At 36.1% G+C, this 23074-nt stretch overlaps 1 protein-coding gene across 1 annotated transcript in view; it reads right to left on the bottom strand.

Annotated features, from left to right (window-relative positions):
* Positions 1–232: 232 nt before the first annotated feature.
* Positions 233–23074, bottom strand: part of LOC149285923 (xin actin-binding repeat-containing protein 2-like) — a 45593-nt gene continuing 22751 nt past the window's right edge. Inside the window, exons 6-15 of the mRNA XM_089494651.1 lie at positions 21274–21405; positions 16389–16403; positions 15145–15249; positions 14804–14876; positions 14196–14317; positions 8219–13726; positions 6474–8083; positions 3979–6311; positions 683–1315; positions 233–432 (exon numbers count right to left, since the gene is read on the bottom strand). Of these exons, the coding sequence (XP_089350777.1) occupies positions 233–432; positions 683–1315; positions 3979–6311; positions 6474–8083; positions 8219–13726; positions 14196–14317; positions 14804–14876; positions 15145–15249; positions 16389–16403; positions 21274–21405 (10731 nt within the window). The remainder of the gene's footprint in view (positions 433–682; positions 1316–3978; positions 6312–6473; positions 8084–8218; positions 13727–14195; positions 14318–14803; positions 14877–15144; positions 15250–16388; positions 16404–21273; positions 21406–23074) is intronic.

The following is a 23074-nucleotide window of genomic DNA, read 5'->3' as shown; positions in this document are numbered from 1 at the left end:
TTTGCACTAATAACGTGATCAGAGCTTTTCCATAAAATATTGTCATTAGAATTCCTTTTTTTTTCTGGTCAGAAGGCATGATATTCAAGACTGGCTCATTACTTGTTACATTGCTTGTTGCATTGCCTTCACAAACTTGCTACTACGTATCATCTTACACTCATTTGATGAAAGACGGTCCTCTGACATCTGAACAGAAAATACTTTTATCAAAAAATGCTGTACGCATAACTCATGGTTCATTTATGCCTAAGCTTCCTAAGACATCAGTATTATGTTCTTTGGGAGCAAGCGTCTGTGATGACAAATCAAGCAGAACAATTATTTCAGCCATTTCTTCTGTCTGAAATCTATCACTGTAAGACAATATCTTGGTATCATGCTTTCCAGAATCTTGAATGGTCTTTGTAATAGGATCCAAACACATTGAATCTTCAATGAAATTAGGTTTATATCCACTCTTACTTTGAATATGTAGTGGCTCGATTTCCCCTTCTTATTTCAAGAGCCAACGGGCTATTATTAACAAAGTCCTCACGTGTCTTTATTTTACCTATGTGTTCCTCAAGATTCAGTTGATTTTCTCTGCTACTTTAATTATATTGCTGATATTTTTGTAAGTGTTCTGTGAATGAAGATTGTGTGTTAACATTACAATTATTTGTGTTATTATTATTATTACTGTTGCCTGACTGGGGGTTGACGACCTCATTGCCATCAACCTGAGTAACTTTCAGATTACCATGCATATCTGTATTCTCTGCTTTCCCAAAACTTCCAGTACTCATTCTATGTTTCATTCTTTTTACATCACTGGGTTCTTCAGTTGACGAATTAAGTCCATCTTTACCATCTTGCAACATTTCCATCTCGTTCTCTACTTTGGGTGCTTCAATTTCCATGCCTTCCATCACATTTCTTTCACTAGACATATTTACAGAGTTTTCATTCTCAGCTTTGCCTTGCTCACCTCCTTCAGGAGGTGGCCTTTCTACAGCCACTTGATTTGCGCAATGCTCAGGAGGCCATTTTGGTTTGTTTACGACAATACTCTCAACAGTGCCAACTTTATTTAAACTGTCCACTGAAGGGGGCCATGTGACTTTCAGTTTACCTCTTTCACTAGATATCTTTAAGCTGGCATCCAAATCATCCTGATACACTTGTTCCTGCTTAGGCTGCACGTTTTGAGGGCCATTTATTTTTGAGTCTGTGATTATTGTCGTTTTTCCTGGATTAGTCTCAGATGCATTCTGAGATTTTGAATTCCACAGCTCTTTGTGTGGTTTATACCCAAATCCTTCATCATAATTCCCTTTTGATTTAAAAAGTTGTTTAAAATGGGGTTTGCAATATATTTTTCCATGGAGAGATGCATAATTTCCCAAGCTACAAAAAAAAGAAGAATACATAAGCATGATACACAGATAATTTTATCATACAACAATGTTTCGTATGTTACATTACAAGATGAGGACTGTGGGGATTGTTTGGGCGACTTTAGATGTCTTATACAACTTCTGGATTTCTATTTTTTATTTCTGTTATAATTTGTGCGTTGTTTTAGGGTGTGGTTGTTTGTTTTTTCCATTTTGTTAAATAATGGTTCTACATTTTAGTTAAGATTTAAGTCTTTCGGCTTATATACAACTCACTGGAGTCGTTGCCTGCTATGTAAGGATCAAGGGACTTAGGTCCAATTTGACCCTAGTGTACTCAATATGTGATCGTTTTTGTATTAACATGAACATGAGTAATTATCACCTTGCATACTGCCTAAATTGAACTCATGTCTAAATCATCCCAAATTATCAACTGGACTTTAGGTTGGCTAATGATATCTCACACCTTTCTCATGAGTAAATGAAACACCAACCAAGTTTTAGCTTCCTAGCACAGAATTGGTGGTTAAACTTTCTAGAATGCTTCCTCTAAAATTTATTACTTTTTGGGTATTTTATATAATTTTAAACATGTTTAAATACAGAAATATAGCAAGCATCTTTTTTTATTGTCTTAATTAATAGTTCGGCTTACCTTAATTTACTATGGCAGTGGCTGCAGCAGAAGCAATTCTTATGATAGGTCTGTTTGTCTGTGACTAGGCATTCCATTGGATAAACCTTCTGCTGACAAACAATGCAGACTTCCTTGTCCTGATGTAGCATTTTCTAGAGAGTTGTTTTAAAATAAAAGATAATAATGAGCATAGAAATTACATCTTTCACAAAAATAAAAAAAATAAAATATATATATATATATATATATATATATATATATATATATATATATATATATATATATATATATAACTTGCAGGGTTGGGAGGGATGCAGGGGTCAAATACCCAATTCTGAAATAGGTCTAACGTGTTAAGTGTTAATATTTTTCACTATATATTATTTATATATTTCACATTTTATCAATATTCTATAAATTACTAGCAGGGCTACAAGGGCAGTCCTAAAAATGTAAAATTCATGCATTTATTTCAACAAAAAAAACCATACAAGTTTTATTTGATTTGCATGACATCAAAAAGCATTTGCAAGCCTAAAAAAATATTATTGTACACAGATTCCCAAAGTGGAACATCAGGCCCGGCAAATAGTGCAAGCATATCTCCCCTTAACCCCTTAAGGAGCAAGGCTGTTCTATGTGGTTGTTCTTACACCTACAGGTCATTTTAGAACTTTTACAATATCTGTTTCATTGTGGTTCCCCTCTCACTTGGTTTGGATACCCACACAAATTATACATTTATTTTTTTAAGGACAATCCAGGATTTTGTCTGCAAACATATTTATACATTTAAAGTAACATTTGAAAGATACAAAAACCCTTAAGCACAAAACTAATTTACATTTTTCATAATTTTTCTTTTCTAGGTGGTACAAAATGTGGAGTGACTCAACTGCAGAGTTTTGTTTACTGCAGAGAGTATCATCAGCATACCTGGGAACTCTCCGGGTTTGACCCAGAGATTGCCGGATGAGCGCTGCTCCTCCGGGTCTCCGGGTTAAGACCCGAATCCTCCGGGTCACAGGAACGGGGTCTTAACACGGCCCGCTCCCCGCCCATTTTTCCTTTAAATGGGGTGTTTTCCGCTGCCGTCAGCGGGACCGCCCCTGACGTCAGTGAGACGGCCCCCAATGTCAGCGGGACCGCCCACCAACATCAGCTGGACCCCCCGCCATCATCAGTGTGCAATCCTGGCCGCGTCCCGAAAGGGAAGGCTCCAGGTGGCCGAAGCCCAGAAGTTCCCAGGTATGACCATTAGAGACCCAAGATTCTAATTTGTTCTGTGGATTTAAACAGTACAAGAGTGCTCACATCATGCTATTACTCTGTCAGTTCAGAAAACGTAATGCTGGTTCTTACTGACAGATGGGATTCTGGGCTATCACTGCAGGTGCGGGGAGCTTTACAATGGAGGATGTTCTATTCCATCATCTGCCACAAAGAACCAATCTTTTGAGGATGACATAGAAAGGCCTTCTTTACATAGGAATTTATGGTTCAACCATATTCATTCAATAAGATATAGCATTATGGTGTGCCTTAATATTAACTAGACAAAAAAAGCATGCTCTGTCTGCCCATCCTTTTCCTTAGACATACTGCGGTGACCACTGGCACATGTATCATGGTTGATATATCGTTCAAGACCCAGTACCATCATCCTCTTTGCATACCATAAGAGTTCATAAAGATTAAACATTTACTTTCATTTGAGAGTTATTTCCTTTTTCTTTTAAACTGAAGTTTAGAATGCAGTTTTTGCCTGCACTGCACTCAGTGTTAGAGACAAACATACAGTGTTTAGACACCATCAGAAAGAAAAACAGCTGCACAAAAGCTTATGTGTTAGTTTCAAACGGCATATTATTATTCTGTTCACAAAGCCACAAACGTTACAGTGTGGTAGACTCACATTTAGTCATTTAAGTATTTAGAAAACTCAGCATGCCTGTTTACCAGTAATAAATTCTTCCTGATGGAAGCTACTTCTCATTTCAGACGTGTCGGAGACCGTGTAGCCGAGACTTTGAAAGACCCTTTCGCTTTCTTTCCATGTCTTTTGAAAATTTTTCAGAATTTCCTCGGGGGACTCGGTCGCAGAAATGTCTAGCATGTGTCCTGATATGACATCTTCATATGTAGGAGGAGCATGTTTAAACTCAAACCCAGATTTTATACTTTCAGAATTCAATGATGTTCTAGTTCTGCCCACTTTGCTTTTTAATTGATCTGTCCCAGAAACTTGTTCTGTGATAGATATGGATTCAGAGTGCAACAATGGTTTCAGTATGTGTTCCTTAGTTTCATGCTGTCTGCTTACAAATATTTGCTTAGAAGTATTTTCATTGGGGTCTTTTAACTGTCTTATTGGAACAGTTCTGGTCTTCCCTTTCATGTCATCATGGGGAGTAGACTTTGCTTGTGTCATTTGAGGATCACATTTCTTTATCTCTGGATTTAATATCTTCTTTTGCTCAGTATGAAATGTGCCTTTAGTTGTCCTGAGATTCTTATTTTCAACCTCACCAGTCCGGTGTATTTCGGCTTTGCTCCCAATGACTGATTTTTCATATGAATTTGCCCCTTCTCTTGTATAGACTTTTGCATCTTTTCGTTCAGATGAATGATTAGTGGGAACCTCAAATTTCTGTGTGACTGAAATCACATCCACACTATCCATATCTGGACTAGGCCAGACTGGAATGTGTGTTGGATCTTTCTGGGAGTATGGTTTATGCACTTCTGACATTCTAGCTTCTTCATAAAGTTCTGTTCTGTCCTCTACTGTACTTACTGCAATTTCACTGACTGGAGTAGGAGTGATACACACAGACCCTGTGGAATGGTTTTCTATTTTGAGCTGTCTGCGTAGAGAAGCGGGCGAATGTATTATTTCACACTTTTTCTCTATCACAACAGGAATTGGGGTGACTGACCGTGCCTGTGACGGTCCATGAGATAACTTTGCAGTTGTGTCTTTTAATTTGGCTAGCTGTTCAGAGCGGTTCTTTTGTGGAGTTGGAGATGGAGATGTCATTTTGGGTGTCATGGATCTTCGAGGAGGTAAAGGTGCTGTTACAGGTTCCTTTGTTAAAGGAGACTGGGATAGCAGTGGGCCGTTTTGAGGTGATTCTGTTCTTCTTGCTGTTGATTCTATGGTTATATATGTAGGTGATGGGGATCGCATTCTTAAGGATGGAGAACATGCCCTGAAATCACTTGATAATCTACCAAATTCGTTACCAATTTTTTGCGATTTCTCCTGGACTTGATTTGTCTTGTCCACTTTTCTAGAGATGGCACTTATCTGTTTCTGTGAGAGTTCACTGTGACTACTTGATTCATGCCTACTCGCAGTTGAGGAAGACTTTATGACTGAATGTATTTGACTTTCAAAAGAAGACTGCATGTCCATTACTTGGCGCTTAATGTAGGACATTTGCTTTGTAATATCATCCGGACTGTTGGATGCAGCCAAATTCGCCATGTCTTTCTTTTTTTCCTGACTAATTAACCAGTTGGGAACAATATTTAGGAAAGTTGTAAATGTATATATATTCAATGATTGTGGATTGGATTCAATTTTCTTTGCTTTTGTTAGGGTCTGCTGTAATTCCTCACATCTTCTAATATACTCAATGACTTCGGTTGAACTAGGTTCCTCTTTGATTTGTGACACTGGAAGTGATTGTTTCTTTTCTGATGTTTCTGTTTTTGCAGTTGTTTCTTGGACCTGCCTTTTTATAACAGTATTTTGAGAGATTTCTTTGCTTTCTTGGGTTGACTGTTTAGGAAAAAACACCTTGGGGGTTTGGTGGATAGGTAAGCACTTTGGCTTTTCAGATTGCCCTTGACTCTCAATATTTTCTTGTTTAATTGTTTTATTAATCTTGACTTGATGTTTCTTTAAGATTTCTGGGCTTGCCGTTCCTTCAGCCTTTGTTATTGTGATCCCTGTGTGCTTGGTTTGTTCTTTCTGTGTTTCTAGTTCATTGCACACCTCTTCTATATTTCCAGAAATACCTAATTGTTGTTGTTGTTCTGAGTTGTGTGAAATTGATTGTGCCTTTAGTTCATGGCTTTGTTGCTTTTCATTGAAGCACACCTTGTGAGATGCCTCAGTCTTTCTTTGTTTCATCTGGGTAGTGGAACTCTCGTTTTGCCTCGTGTTCCCAACGCTATGTATCTGCTTCACATTCATGTCTTGCTGTATATTCTTAATGCTTTTATTAAGATGTTTCACATCTGTCTTTTCTTTCACAAGAGTCAATTCATCTCCTTTGTTTGACCTTTGTGATTTGTTAAATGTATGTTCTGTTTTTTTCTGCTTAACAACATCTAATTTTTTTTCCTGTCTCGCATGTTCTTCATTTGATGATGCTGCACTTCTTTCAAAGTTACTTAGTTTTGGGGATGCTAATAGAGCGGAATCATGTTTGCTTCGATCAAACCATAACAAAGAATCCTCATCAGAGATTACATTCTCTCTAGCATTTAAATTACTTTTATCGTGGTCTAATTTTTTTGTTGATGCCATCGACATTTCAAGAGAGACCTTGGATGCAGACTGATCAACTTTTAGGTCTTCAGTGATATGGTTTGTTTCTGATTTCATGGTGGATGTATTAACAACCTGGTACACAGCCTTTTGTTTATTTTTTTCCATTTCCTCTCTTTGCTGTCTGTATTTTTCTTCTGCAATCATAAGAGGGGTTTTAAACTTTCTAACATATGTCTTAGGCTTTGTTGGTATTGTTTCTGTTGTTAATGCTGGAGATGCCCTTGGTGGTAAAAACACATTTTTCTGGGGTTTTAAAGTTTGTTCATGAATTTTTTCCAATTCTCTATCACACTCCTGATCAAAGTCTTGCTCAGTTTCATTTTGTGTCCCCACATAATTTTTTACTTCCATGTTGTGTAGCTTATGTTCCATACGCTGAATGGATACCGCTTCTTCTGTTTTAGTTTTTGGTGTTGAAACAGTTTCTGAAGCTGGGGACATATTTGGTGAAAAAGATACCCTTTTTTTGGGCTTTAAAATTTCTTCACTAATTCCTTCTAGCTCTTGATCACACATGAACTGATCAAAGTCCTCATATTTTAACTGGACTGTACTACCTTTTTGTTCACTTTCTGAAGATATTTCTTGTGTCCTTGAGGTAATACCACGTTTACCAACTTGGGCAACTGAAATGTCTATTACTTTAGTTTTTATTGGTGAATTTTCAGCTTTTGGGGAAAAACATACATTTTTCTTAGCCTTCAAACTTTCCTTTTTCACTTGTTTTAATTCTTGCTCACATTTAAGGTGATTGAAGTTTTGAGCATTTGACTCACTGGTTCTTACTTTTTGATTAGTTACTGAAGCTGAAACATCTTTAGAAATCATACTTTCATTAACTTGAGTAACTGCTTTATCTTTTATGTGAGTTTTTGTAGAGGGGATATTAGTATTCGAAACTGACGATGTTCTTGGAGATACAAATTCCCTTTTCTTGGGGAGCAATGTCCCCTGATTAATTACTTCTATTTTATGATCATATGCCTGTTGTTCATATTTGTCTGTGCTAGAGTGACTCGTGCTTACTTTTTGCATATATTCTGAAATGGTCGATTCTTTATGGATATTTTGTTTTTGGTTAACTTTTGTTACTGACATTTCTTTTATGTTAGGTTTCAAATTAGGCAGTCTTGACTTGCTAGGTTGTCCGGACACATATGTTTGATCAGACGCGGTCATTTGTGATTTTGAATGTGACTGCAATTGTTCACTGTGTGAGGTCCTCTGCTGAGGAGATTCAATATTCATTTTTCTGTTGGCTAGTTCTATATACTCAATAGTTAATGGGGGTGTTTCAGGTGGTGGTGGTGGTGGAAGAAATCCATTATCAAGTACTGGTGGGGGTGGCAATGGAAAATTCTCTTGTTCGACGCTCATCTTAAATGATTGCATATTTGCCAATGGTGGAGGTGGAGGTGGTAGAAACTGATTTGAGGATACCGGTGGTAATGGAGGTGGAGGAGGCAAATAAGTTTCAGATTTCTTCTCCTCTTTGGATTTCTTTGCAGAACCAGAATAATTTGTTGTTAAAGACTCTTGATCTTCTCTGGTGGATACTGTTTTAATTTTTTCTTGAAATGATTTCATTTCTTTTACTGCCATTGTTTGGGTTTTTTCTGTTTCTTTCTCTCTTACATTTTTGTCCTTGATTATTTGCAAATTTCTTGCATTGTCAACATTATTATTGATAGAATCTAAAACCTGAGCTCGTTGAACATTAATTTCATCGTTTGTTTTCCTATAATGCTGAATTTGTTGCTTCTTTACTTCCTTGTGAACATTGTCTGATGTATGACGGCTCCCTCTATTAATCACATTGATAGGCTGTTGTGATGCAGTGTATTTGGAGGTATTAATACTGGATGACATTTTTGCGTTTTGCATCACCTTGTTTTGATCGATGAGTTCTGTAGATGTTTTTTCTTTGCATTCGTCACTAAATCCTCGAAGTAAATATGTATTCTCTGCTGATATTGGTTCTGCTGCTTGATCACCAGTGACCAGCTTATGTTTCTTCCAAGCTTTGAGTGATTCAGATTTTGTTTGGTGTAGAATCTTTTCATCATCACTACAGAACATAGCCTTGTTATATATATTGTGACCAGATATATTACTTATTTCAGCTTTTTCATTTTTCATTGTGACATTATCAACCAAGGTATCACTGGCTTCGATTAAATTTTGCTGTGAGGAATGAATACTTTGTTGATTTCTGCCATCAATTTTTGTAGCATGATATTGGTCAGTCTGACCTCCATAGTTGATTTGTTCGCCAGATATACCTCTTGTACTTGAATGTTTATTTTCAATTTGGATTTCTTCATTTAATTGCATTAGATTTTTGATAGTGTCTTTAACATTGCCTTCCACACTCGCCTTTCGTTGGACTGTTTGAAATGTTGGCTGTAACAAGGTCTTTAAGGTACCTTTCACATCCCCTTGATCAATGACCTTATGTTGGACATTTTTCTTCTCTGTAGAGGCATCTAGTAGAGTTTGAACTGTTGCACTTACATCCCCTTTGATTACACTTTCTTTTTCTGATTGCTTTATAGACTGTTGTGCTTCCTTCAAAGATTTTAATGTTGCATCAAGGTTGCCACGAATAACATCTTCCTTTACATACTCTGTTTTAATGTTTATGGATTTTTCAAGAGAATTAATGGTTCCTTGAATGTCACCTGGGATAATGTCTTGCTTTTCTATATCTCTTACCTGATTCTGTGAATCAGTGAGAGACTTTAGAGTTGCAGTGAGATCAGCTTTAATGATCTCTTCTTTCTCAACACACACAGTCTGATTTATAGCTTGGTTAAGCGAATTTAGGGTTTCTCTCAAATTACCTTTTACAATTTCTTCTTTATTTGCATCAAGTGACTTATTCTCCGGCACTGTCATAAAAACCTTTGTTGTATTGTACACATCTCCAGGGATGATGTCTGTTTCATCAATGGTGCGCTCAACTTGAAATAGCTGTCTTTTTAACAGTAGTTTTGTACCTTCCACATCACCTCCAATTATCTCCTCATTTTCTTTTTCTGAAACATCATCTGATGTTTGCTGCAAACCTTTCAGATAATCCAATGCTCCAGATTCAATACATGTTGTGTAAAACTGGACATTACCCCTTTCAGAATCCTCTATTTTTACTCTCTCTAATGTCTCATTAGCCACTGCTGATGATTTGAGGTTAGAAATTGCACGTTTTATGTCAACACCTAACACTTCCTCCCGTTGAAAATCTTTGTTATTACTTCTATTAAAAAGAGAGTATACTGTCATCTTAATATCTCCTTTCTCACTTTCTTGAATTAGTATTCCTTGTTTTTCGAAAGTCTTATCATTAAAAAGTTTCTTTATGGCTTCCTGTATATCCCCTCCAACAATATCCTCTTTTTGAACTTGTACTTCAGTCGATTGGTTTAACAAGTGGGATTTTGTCAAGGTGACATTTCCCTTTTCTTCCTCATTTAACAGAACCATTCTTTCTGTGGATGTGTTTTGAGATAGTAGATTCATCATTATATTCTGGAGATCACCCTTTATAACATCTTCTTTTTGAATCACTGGTGTTTCTGGATTCATTAGGTGGTATTTGGCCATGCGGATATCACCAATTTCATCTGTTTCTAAAATAATGCCATGTGATTCCACTATTTTCTGACTGTATAGCTCTTTTAATGTTTCTTGGATACTCTTCCCGATGACTTCTTGCCTTTCTACTTTATACTCATTAAATTCATGCAAGGGTGTAGTTTCAAAAAGCCATGTTGTTGTTCTAACATCAGTCTGTGGAATTTCTTCCTTTGTTATATTTCTTGCATTTTCCTCATCTTCTCTTATTGAGTCCAAATTCTGGTTTTCAAAAAGCCACACTGCTTCTTGAACATCTCCTTTATGAATGTCTTCCATTGTCACAGTTTTTATGTTCTGGTAGCCATCTCTGTGAATCTCATCAATGTTATGCGTTTCAAATAACCATGTGGATGTTTTAACATTGCCCTGTTGAATCTCACTGATACTAACTGTTCTCACAAACTGGTCCTTGTCCTCTTTGTTTTCAAAGAGCTGTTTATTGGCTTCCACATTGCCACCTTGAACATCATCAATCGTTTTTATTTTTGGTTTAACATCATCAGAAATGGTATCCAGTGGCTGTGTTTCAAATCTCCATCGAACAGAGTTAAAATCTCCCTTTTCTATATCCTCTTGGGTAACTGCTTTAATCAGAAAAACTTCACTTGTTTCATTAAAAGAGTCCAATGGCCTTGTTTCAAACAACCATCTTGTTCCACGAACGTTACCATGAGAGACCTCTTCCTTTTTCACAGTAGTGACTTCATGAAGGTGTCCTTCCTTATCTTGAATAGCATAAAGAGGCTGTGTTTCAAACATCATAGTGTAGTTTTTCACTTCTCCTTTAATTATCTCATCTTTATTGACTGTTCTAGTCAAAGACTCTTCAAAACTTGAGTCCTTTATCTGATCCAAAGAGAATGTTTCAAAGATAAAACAACCCTTTTTTACATTTCCTCCTTGGACATCTTTGATGGCATACGATGATTTGTTTTCCTCTACATTTTCATTGATCTTATCCATAGAATGATTCTCAAACAGCCACCTACAATTTAAGACATTTCCATTCTGAAGATCTTCACATTTCATACTTTTTATCTTTTGCAAAACTTCTTCTGAGCTTGAACTAATTTTATCCAATGGCTGGTTTTCAAAAATATATTTCATGGTGGATACATCACCACTCTGGACATCTATTTCAACTACCCTTTTAAAGTCTTTTGTTTCTTCTCCTTGTATATTTTCTAAATTTTGTGTTTCAAAAAGTAAACACGCTGTTTGTACATCTCTGCCTTGAATTTTCTCCCAATCTCTTTTATACATTTCATTATCTTTGTCTGGATTTTCTTGTATTGAATCGAGTGGTTGTGTTTCAAAAAGCCAAGTGCAGGTTTTTACATCCCCCTTTTGAATATCTACGCTGTTTGTCATTTTCACATCTTTGTCATAGAGATCTTCCATAGCCTGAGTCTCAAATAACCATTTACACATTTTGACATCTCCTTTAACAATATCAGTTTGGTGATCTCTAGTAGTTTCCTCATCTTCCACATTGCTAAAGTACTTGATTGAATCAAGGGGCTGTGTTTCAAAAAGCCATTTTGCTGTTTTTACATCACCAGAGACTATTTCTTGAGAAGAGATCCCTTTGATAATTTGGTAGTTTTCATCATCGTCCCCAAATTGATCTATCGGTATAGTTTCAAACATCCACTGGCAGCTTCTTACATCACCTCTTACTATCTCTTCTTGACGAATGGTTTGAACTTTGTGATAATGTCCTAAGCGATCTTGGATAGCATATAAAGGAGTGGTTTCAAAAAGTTTTCGATTTAGCTGTACAGAACCCTTAGCAAAATCTCCAACTTGAACTTTGGATGAAAAATTTATTTTTTCCCAATCTGCTCTCTCAAATGCACTTTTACAACCACTGACATCACCTTTATGAATTTCTTCAAGTTGAACAGTCCGGATATGGTCCTTCTTTTCCTCTCTAATCTGCTCCAGAGGTTTTGTTTCAAAAACCCATCTTTGATGTCGTACATCTCCTTTTTCCTCTTCCGTGGTGATTACTTGTTTAAGCTTATTAACATCAGAGCTCTCTTTAAGCATGTCCATTGGCACAGTTTCAAATAAATGTTTGGCGCTGCTGACATTGCCACCTATTATCTCTTCTTCCTGGAGGGGCCTTTCATTAGCTTTGTCTTTTAACATATCCATGGGAATTGTTTCAAAAATCCAACATTTTTGGTAAACATCAGCTCCAATAACGGCTTCCTTTTCTGTGATGGAAGTTTCTTCTTTAATTGAGTCCAAAGGTTGTGTTTCAAATAACCATTTTGCTTTTCCCACACCACCTTTCACACTTTCTTCCATAGATATGCCTCGGACAACTTTCACTTGAACTTCATCTTGATTAATAGTGTCCAAGGGCTGTGTTTCAAACATCCATCGTGCTGTTTTCACATCTCCTTTCTCAATATCCTCCTTGCATACAGTTTTGATTTCCAGTACTTTGCCTGAACTATCTTTCAAGACATATTTTGGTTCAGTTTCAAATTGTTTTACAGTTCTTTTAACATCTCCTCTAATTTCTTGCAGTTCTGATCTTAATGTTAACATATTATGCTCATAAACAGAACTAACATTTTCATCGTGAACTTGAGTTTCGTATAAATATCTGGCAGTTTTTACATCTCCGCCTATAATGTCTTCTAGAGCATTGGTGGTTTCCAGTGAGTCATTTTCTTTGCAAATTTTATTCAGAGAATCTAAAGGCTGAGTTTCAAATAGCCAGGTAGCTGTTCGAACATCTCCTCTTGCAAGGTCAGGAACTTTCTCCACGTTTTCTGGAGAATCCGATATATCTGTACTTAGAGCATGGATTGGTTGCGTCTCAAACATCCATGTTGTATACTTTACGTCCCCACCAGCGATAATTTCCTGCTCTCCAATACTCTTAATATGGCTTGGTTCTTGTGATTCGTCTTTAATTGAATCCAAAGGTTGGTTCTCAAAGACCCACCTCATGGATTGAACTTCTCCTTTCAAAATCTCATCCCATTCTAAATATTCTCTTTCAGGACTGATGCATTTTTGTGGACTGCCCCTGGCATTTTCAAATGCATACTTAACTTGCTGTACATCATTTGATTTCATATCTTTTTGATCACATTGGCTTGTTATAATGTCAGAAACGGCACTAATATATTCCTGTTCTAAATTTTTTCTAAGTTCTGGATGTATATGCTTGTACAAACGTTTTAGCTCATACAGATTTCTTTGCTTTGAGTATAACTCTTTGGGCGCTGTAGATACATGCCTTTCTGAAGCACTTAAAGCTTCAGGGGACTGGGAAAATTCTGCCATTTCTGCTGTATCTAAGATATCTGGAGGAGGGGGTGGCGGAAACTCTTCTAAGCTTCCAAAACTAAGGGAACCAGCACTGGCAGAAGATGTATGTTTACTCGATGTGGTTGCACTTGTTGATTCAAAGACTCTGCTTGATGAATCATTGATGTTGCTATGTACCACTGGCCATTCAAATTCTGGATAGTCATTATAGATCTTTAGGGGATAAAATATATTTTATAAGTACTTATTTGTGTGTATTCAAAATTCCAATACATTTATACATAATCGTTAATTTCAGATACAATAGGAATACATTTTTTTATAACAATTCAAATGGATAATGGATAAAATATTGTTCCTAATACGTCCTTTTTGTTAAACGTTTATTGTTTTTCATTTCTTTAACATTATATATCATAGAAATATGAGGTCACGTTGGGCAACATACTTCACATTATTATTTAATAAAGGAACATAAGATAAGATTAAAATCAAGGAAAGACGATTTGTTATTCTGTGTCAACTCTTGATATTGTTCTACAAAATATATTATTATAATAACCTTGTTGTTTTAGAATGTGACATTATCACTTGTAACAGAACAATAACAGTACAAATTAAATATTAAATATGCATTTGCTTGCAGGAAAGAGCACAGGGAAATATATTTGAAAATAAATACCTTTGTGTTTTTTCCTCGTGTCACAGAGGCTCCACTAGGATTTGTACTTTTTTCTTTGGAAGGTCTTTCAAATTGTTCCTTTACAACCTGTGCTGAAATCTTTGGGATTTCTTTATAGTCTGCTAAGAATAAGTGTAACACATTTGCTTAAAATACTAATGAGGCATACAAAACTAATAGACTTCAAAAGTATGAAAAATGTTTATCATGCACCATCTATCAATGTTTTATCCTGGTTCCAAACATCATCTGGGGGATCGCTTTTATTTATTGAGTGCTATAAGATCTTCATCGTCAATGTTGCTTTTGCTTTTCAAATAAATAGTAAAATGTAAATGTATATCTATCTATCTATCTATCTATCTATCTGTCTATCTGTCTGTCTGTATGTCTGTCTGTCTGTCTGTCTATCTATCTAGTATATATTTATATCAGTGCACATGTATTGTAAAATATAAAATGTAAGTGTTAATTCATTCAAATGTTAGGTGTCTGTCCTTATATGTTGTCATTTATTTGGTTAATCAATAAATTTACACCTTAGAATTAGTTTAATTTGCCAACATATTTGCAGCCTTTCTAAGCAAATCTAAAAGTAGTAGACTTACCTACTCCATCGGCTGCTTGACTATAATTAGAGGCTGTGTGTTTCTCGTGGGTACTTTGCTCAAGTGCAGATACCTAGGTAAGAAAAAATATGGTGCTTGATTATGAAAACAATGCTAATTGCAGATCAAAAATGTCAATAAACATATGAATACATTTTGAAATAACCCTGTATGTTACTAATGGTGTATTTACCTTTGGGGCTGCTCTAGGCCGGACCTATGTCTAAATGTACAGTTAAGGGCTTGCCAATAGTTCTGGTGTTGGATGCACCTGCTTGGCAAGACCTGGCAGCCAGTGGCTGTTACAAGATTATGTGCAAGATAGCAAAATAGGTTCATACCTGTGCCGTATTGAAAGTTGTAAACTGAGATTCACTTTGAGATGTGTGTTGTTCATTTGCTTGTGAGCTGCTCATGAATGTGACTTCATTGCTCTGCCTCATTTCCTAAACAACAACCAGTTACAAAGCATTAAATTATGACCGAACTAAAACAAACACATATTTGATGACAACGTATAGAAACTAGGCATCTAAAAAATCAAACAAAATAATTGCAATGTTAAATATTGGATAATAGTTAATGACCAACCCCCTTCTGTTCCCACCCCTTCCTGTTAATTCTCCTCACCTTCCCTATAATCATACCTAGGAACTCTCCCAGTTTGACTCGGAGATTGCAGGATGAGCACTGCTTCTCCGGTTCTCTGGGTCAAGACCCAAATCCTCCAGGTCGTGGGAGTGGGGTCTTGACACGCCCTGCTCCCCACCCATTTTTCCTTTAAATGGGGGTGTTTCCTGCTACAGTGAGCGGGAATGCCCCGGATATCAGCGGGAAAGACTGCTGACGTCAGTGTGCAGTACTGGCCGCGTCCCGCAAGGGTAGCTGGAGCCCAGAAGTTCCCAGGTATGTCTATTATACACGTCCCTTGCTATTATGCTATTAATGCCATATATATATATATATATATATATATATATATATATATATGTTACCAGTTAATATAATGCATTAAATATTAAAATGTATTATTTTAATGAAATACAGTGACAGAGACAGATAATTCAGAAACAGATGAACTCCACTGGACGCTGCCACCTCACAGATACTACTATGATGCACTGAAGGCGCCGTCTAAGGTGCCTAACTCGTCAATCGAGTGTCGCATTATGTGACGGTATCTCAGACAAGTGTGTATCTAGGACTATGAGGACTGTTGGGAGGTATGTGGACCTCTAGGTTACTTTCTATAAAATCAGGGAAGGAGGTTGGTGTTACACTTTGCTTACTTACTGAAGGTTTTTCTTCCATTGCAGCAAGCTACATCTCCCTGTGGATAACCCCATCTCCAGGACCCTGGTTCAGACCCTACCAGCACTCATATCAAGAAGTGGAGGTAGACCACCGAGTCCCCAGGTATGTATCTATCCATGCGTTTAAAATGTGTTTATGGTGACGTGTAAACATCTGTTTATAGGCTCCATGAGTGTCTATCCATTCCACAGCACATCACAATAACTGATCTGTTCACACAGGCTTTTACATGTTACTGCCATTAATCTGTTATATAAATTGTGTAGTTTACCTCAACCACATATTCCTGCAAAGTAAAAAGCATTTGTGATATATCAAAAGCTTTAAACCACATGCCTGACATAATATTTTAGAGTACTTTAAAGCTTTTACGTGGTGCACCAAATAATTAATTCCCACAGGTAATTTAGCTTTTGTGAAGTGGTACATGTAAGGTGTGCGTTCATATATTACCAAGAAGTTGATTCAGAAGTATTACGTTATTAGGGAATGGAAAAGCAATTGAGATTGCAGTGTGAGCTGGTGGGGAATGTATTTTTTGGCTGCCTCTGAAAAGCTTTTTTTAAATGCAATCGTTCGTGGAAAAAAGCACTTAAAGGTTTGTTTTCAATATCTAAATATACCAGATAAAAACCCAGTTTAATAAAGAAACATTATCCAGTTGGACTTCAAAAGATGATCATATAGATCATTTGACAGTATAATGATATTGATATGAGAACATAGTACACTTATGTTCCAAAAGCTTGCGGAGAGAAGAAAAAAAATAAAATCTATAGGCCCAAGAGATTCATTAATATTCATTGTGAACATATAAAACAACTAATTATAAATATATAAAATATCATGTTATTTGTTATGGGTAATAAACCATCCAAAGTAATTATTAGCTTCCGCGTGTAACATCTGGAGAAGAAAAAAAAAGCTACATGCCTATGATTTCATTTTATTAAGTCATATAATTTTACTATTATAGTTTTAATTAATATAAAAACATGGAATTAGATACAACAGGAAGAATATCCCTATTATATCTGAATGCTTAAGGTGCTCAGTCAGGTTCTGTACCATAAATTTTCTCTCTGTCAGATTTATTCTCTCCTGTCTGTTGCTATAACAGCAGCAGAAAAAAAAACATAGTCCTTTTTATATTGTTTTTATGTTTTTGACTATTTAGCAAAGAATTGTATTTCCTTTACTTACTATGCTACAGTTAATATTTTTTCTGGGTAGAGCAGCATTTTTTAAGGGGCACGCCATGGGAGCACTGATTGGCTGCCAGGGGCGCCTCGTCACCCTGAGTTTGGCCCTGATTATTGTGTCCCCTTAAGGAGGAAACGTCATTCAGATACACACGTAAGAAAATGGCGGCACTACCTAGAAGGATTTTCCAATTTGTAATATTTTTATAACTAAGGAATATATTAACCATTGAATGTCCCAATGAACGTGAAGGAGCATCCACAAAGAAGATATCTACAACGGGAACATTACCCGCTGTGAGAATTAATCTGTATAGACAATGTTCTAAGGCTGTGTTTCATCTCGGCACTGAAATTAGCGCCTTCTGCATGCTATAACAAATGCAAACATGAAGGATTTACTTTTTTTAAATCAAGAACCATCAACTGCTGTTTTAATCACAGTCATTGTGACGTTATCTGTTTTGCATATTAATGACCAAAGAAGTAATGAGAGAATTGGGACATTTCTAGAAGTTAAATAATATAATAAAACAATAAAAAGAGTCAGTGTTAATTGAAAAGATAATGCAGTTGCATTGAATGCACTGTGTAAATAACCACCGTGGCAAAGGAAAAAAAGAAATAAAGAAAAATCCCATTTGGTTTTAAATGAAAATGAAAGTATTATTCTCAATTACATGGACACAAGCTCAGAGAAACTATCTAATTGCCCATAAACCTGCTCAAAACAGGAATAGTGGAAATTATTAATGCTTTAATAGAATGTGAAAAGTGGATAATGTGATCTTGCAGCGTATGCTTCTTGCAAAAAAATACATTACTCAATTAACATTTGAAAAGAATAAAAGCCCATATAAAGTTGCTGGATCTGCAAATCACATTACATTTTTATACATCGGTTATAAGGTATCGCTATAGAGTTTTCTTGTTAGTGTTAAATGTGTCTCCATTGGCCAATTATTACTTCCCTGGTTGGAAGGGAATGTTGGCACTGCCTCTGCGGTAGTGTGGTTGAAACCTAGAAAACCATTATAAAAATGCACTAATTAGTTTATAATCCTCGCATCAATATTGCATCCATTATTGTGCCTGAAAAAAATTTGCTTGCACACAATACAATTCACGACAAACTTTTCAGTGGCTAGGATTATTAACCTCTTGTCTTTGTGGAGAAGGTTTTGGTGGTAACAGTAATTTGGAATTTTAGCTTATGCCAATTAGATTCAGATGTTTTTCTTAAGGATATCTACTATTATATTACTAGATTTCTACCTATCTCTTTAAATATTCTAGTCAATTATGTCTTGCTGTTCTTTGTAACAAGCCCAGGTAGTTGTGAAATCCATTGAGGTCAGCTGACCACCAATGTTGGTGGGTGACAAAAACTTCTAACCTTTCCTACAACCAACTCATGTGCACTAACTTCTGCTTCTAACCCTGTCTTTTAATGCCACTAGTCATACCCCAACACACTTGAAATTATAGGGGTATGCTTCCTCATCTTTTGAAATGGCCCGCTACTCACATTGATACTTTGAGTAAAATTGCAGTCAGGAGCTTATCCTCCCCTTGCCAGCACCTGTTGACTAAAACTTCCACCATATTATTGCACGAGGTGGGATAAAGGTTCTAGATCTGCCTACCAGTTCCAGTTCTATTATTTATCTTAGCCTTTCCATGTAGGAGAACTTTATTGCATATTATTTTGATTGATAAACTTCTGGGAATAACTGACCCAAGTATGACTTTGAATATGTTCTTTTTATAATTAGAATCTGTATTCACAATTACAAAGTTTCATAAGTATTTTATGATACTGCCTGTCACATATTCCGTATTATCATAAATGCATCTCTTAACCGTGCAATTAGGATTTTTCATTATGTGCAGTATATACATAGCCTGATGAGCTTTTATTACAAGACTGTTCACATATTCCAGAATCATTATCGCTTGCAAAAATTTACCGAGATGTATGATAATGAAGTAATAAACGCCAAAAACCTCTTATCTGAAACAACATTCGCTAGCTACTTCATGTGTCTTTATGTAGCATCTGTGTTCTTCACAGTAATATGTAGAGGAATTCTGAGTAAATGTTACTGACTTTGAAGAATATATAACTGATGGAATTTCACAGAGAACATTATATATGTCCTCCATACCCTATCAGTGATGGACAGCGAATATGTAGAGATTGAAAAACCTTTGTTATTCCTTTTCACTAAACCCTGAATTGAGCTGATGATAAACACAGGTTTAACTTGGTTGCTAACTTGAGTGCTTGATGACTTCACCAAGAAACTCAGAACTTCTTCGTGTTGAGTAAATATGTGACAAATAAATGACATCAAACTTGCCACAAAATGCCAGTGAGTTTGGCTATTCAAGAAAGTTGTTAAATATGCTTAAAATTAAACCCTAAAGGTGTGAGCCTAGAATGTTTCTACCCTAAGAAGACCAAAGTTAAAGAGAACATTTTATATTAACCAGTCAAAAATTTCCTTGCAGGAAGGTCAATTAATATGTGGAATTTGTTGCCATTTTTTGGTGGGTTTAATACATCTCTACATCTCTAGGCACTCTAGGTTATAATCGTTTTCCAGAAATTAGTGATAAACAGCCATTTTGAATTTAGAATGCCAAGAGGTCTTTGTTGTTCCATCATTGGAGCAGTAAATAAAGCTGTCATTTTCTGTCATGTGGGATATACATTAAATGCATCCCACCCCAAACTTTAATTTGGAATTAAATTGTTTTAATGTGGGAATTTGTAAGAATGCAGGAGAACTGACCAGGAATGAGTAGAATATATTCCAGTACTTCAAGCCCATTGGGTCTCTGCAAGAAGCACTATGTTTCATGGGACAATCAACCTTGGGTCTAGAATGCTGTTACCACCTTGCCTGACTTTCAGACATTTGCCATAAGTTCACATAATCGATATTTTAATATCTGGAATGGATAATTTGTAAAATAAGAAGAAAAATTGCAAAAGGAAAATGTTGACTAATTTAGGAAGTGCTTATCCTATAAAATTAATGTTATTTGAACCACAGCATGGTTTCTCAATATACTTAAGATCTTAATGCATTCATTAACAAGAACAAATGTATCACAGTACTGAACAAAAATAGGTATGTAAATGTATTTATTAAATCTCTGTTAATGCATATGTAGAAATATCGCACCGAAACACTAGAGCTGGTGTTTGACAAGACTTACAGTACATAAATAAAGTGCTTTATTTTTTAACATATTTTTCATTTTAATAAAAGATTTAATTTTAGAGGCAAATTCAATATCGTGTTTAAATTCACTATGGTATTCTGATGAGAGGTAGCAATAGATAAATAGGAAGTTGCGTTGTGTATGATCTAAAATAAATGAACATGTTAGACAATAGTCAGATTACTCTGCATTTCATCAAAAAGCATTCTGGGAACTTCCTAAGGTAGGATACTCAGTGATCTACCTTTCATGGGGGAAGGGCAGATGGGGGCACGGCTAGCTGCACGTATGGGTGGAACTAGCCCCTGACTGCCTTTAGTGGACAGGAGAGTAGGACGGGAGTAGGCAGGGATTTGGAGTGGTCAAATACTGCCCCACTGCCTGGAGAAAGAGGAAAGTAACCAGGAGGTCTTGGGTAGCAGGCTTTTACCCAGAGACCAGGTTGACCCCAGAGCATTACTAGGTATGTCAGAGCAAGACTGACTACAGTGAAAGCAAAGTTTTCAACTTCCTGAATTTATTTTACCGGTTCAAATATGCTTTATTCTAGGCTATCTAATCTATCATTGACGTCTTGCTATGGCTTGCCCTTCATACTGTAAAGTCAGCAAAGATGAAACTGCAAAACCCTCTTTAGTGAATAAACACCAATGTGTATTAGACCTTAAACATGTGATGAGCCTTGGACCTTAAAACCTGAAACTAGTATAACGTTCTCACCTTCACAGCTCTTTGCTGATATTGATACTGAGTAACAGCACTGTGAGATAAAGCAACATTAGACTTTTCAAACTGTTCCTTCATCTTAGCCAGTCCGCCGGGCACTGCACGAGTTTCCGACTCTTCTACAGCCTTGGAAATTAAGACAATAAATGGAAATGAAAAATCAGTTTGAAGTCATCAAATATGTTTTTATTCATATTTTATTTATTCAGGATGAGCAAAGTCAAACATACAACTTCATTTTATTTTGTTATAGAAAGTAGCAATATAATAAATGCCTAGAAAAATGTATGAAGATAATTTAAATTGCTGGGCGTTTTAGAAATGTTGAAATCAGCAGGATGTTCTGATCAACATAAAACATTCTACATATATTATTGCCCTACCTAATGGTATGACCATGCGATTACTTAAGAAAAAGACAAGCTGTCGGCCAGGAGAAAATAGGCAGCAAGATTGACAGCATAAACATATTAGCTTTGACAGTTCATATGCATCTCCTATCACCATGTCACGCTGACAAGCCATCTACATTTCTTCATAACATTTTGATCCAATTTGGTTTGCCACTCAAAGTAAGCAGCATGTTCATAAAACAGAGTAGGAGGTAACGCATTAAAACCCTACGGCTTCATCATTTTTTAATATTTCTGCTGAAAAAATAGAAGAACGTGTGGGTCTCTTAAATATTGTATTAAATACAACGGCTCCTTTTGTATTTGCTGACCATTCTTTTCAAGGGAAAAGGTTGTGCAATAGCTCTAGAGAGAATGTGAGATTTTCGGTGAAGTATGACATTTAAAACAACAGCCCTGTCACTTTTTATGTTATTGTAAAAAAAAAAGGTCCCCAAAAAGCAAATTCCCTTTCCCCTGCAGAGTGTTTCTATGTGAGTCACTCTGCTGAACTGTTAAACCCTATCCCTTTTTGCTCCAGAAATCCAAACCTGTGTAGGACCCTGAAGTTCTATTAGTCTAAATTTTTGGCTCCATAGATCCATTTAAAAAAACCTGCCTATAAACCATATTAAATGGTCAATTCTGTCCAAATCTGTTGTATTTTGTATCTCTCTCTATTGATGTCCTTTTGGTCAATGTGGAAAAAAGGCATATTGTGATCATCTTAATCAGTAGGCATCATCCCTGCTTGTACACTGGATGGTCTGCTTTATGCCAAGAAGCAAAAGAGTTGGGTTAAAGGGCAGACAATCATGTCTTTAAAATGAAGCCATTGACAGGTGGTCTTTTATAGGAAAAGCCTCTTGTAATATTTTGCATGTGGAATTTACAAAAAAACAATCCAGATTGTGATGTAATCAAAAACCTAATTACAAAATAAACTGACTAAACAGAAGCTGATATATCCTGTTTGCCTTTTAGTAAATATGTTCTTTCATCAAAATATTATTAGTTGTTTATTCATTAAGTACCAGTTAACCCCTTCAATCCCAGGGGTTTTTGGTACCTCAAAGCCCAGAGCAATTTTGCCATTTTTGGGGTATGTCGGTTTAGCGATGATTCTCTTTTCCTGTGAATAGTGTACCCATGTAACCTATATATTGTTTTTTCAAGGAGAGATAGAGCTTTCGTTTGATACCATAGTTGGATGATTAGCTGAAAATTTAGAATGAGAAATTTAGTAAAAACTAGCGAAGATTAGAAAATTAAACTAATTTTTTTTTACATTTTCCCTCTTAATCCTCACAAAATTAGGTAAAGTGATGGAAAATCCCCTCCAAGTTTATCAATTCAGGTGTCCTGATTTCAGAAATACCTAATTTATATAGATTTTCCAGACT

The sequence above is a fragment of the Sceloporus occidentalis genome, unplaced genomic scaffold (genome assembly GCF_023333645.1).
Source record: "Sceloporus occidentalis isolate IW3139 unplaced genomic scaffold, rSceOcc1.0.p SCAF_74, whole genome shotgun sequence".
Classification (NCBI taxonomy): Eukaryota; Metazoa; Chordata; class Lepidosauria; order Squamata; family Phrynosomatidae; genus Sceloporus; species Sceloporus occidentalis.
Note: the sequence above shows the minus strand (reverse complement) of the source record. Positions and strands in the feature narration are given on the sequence as shown.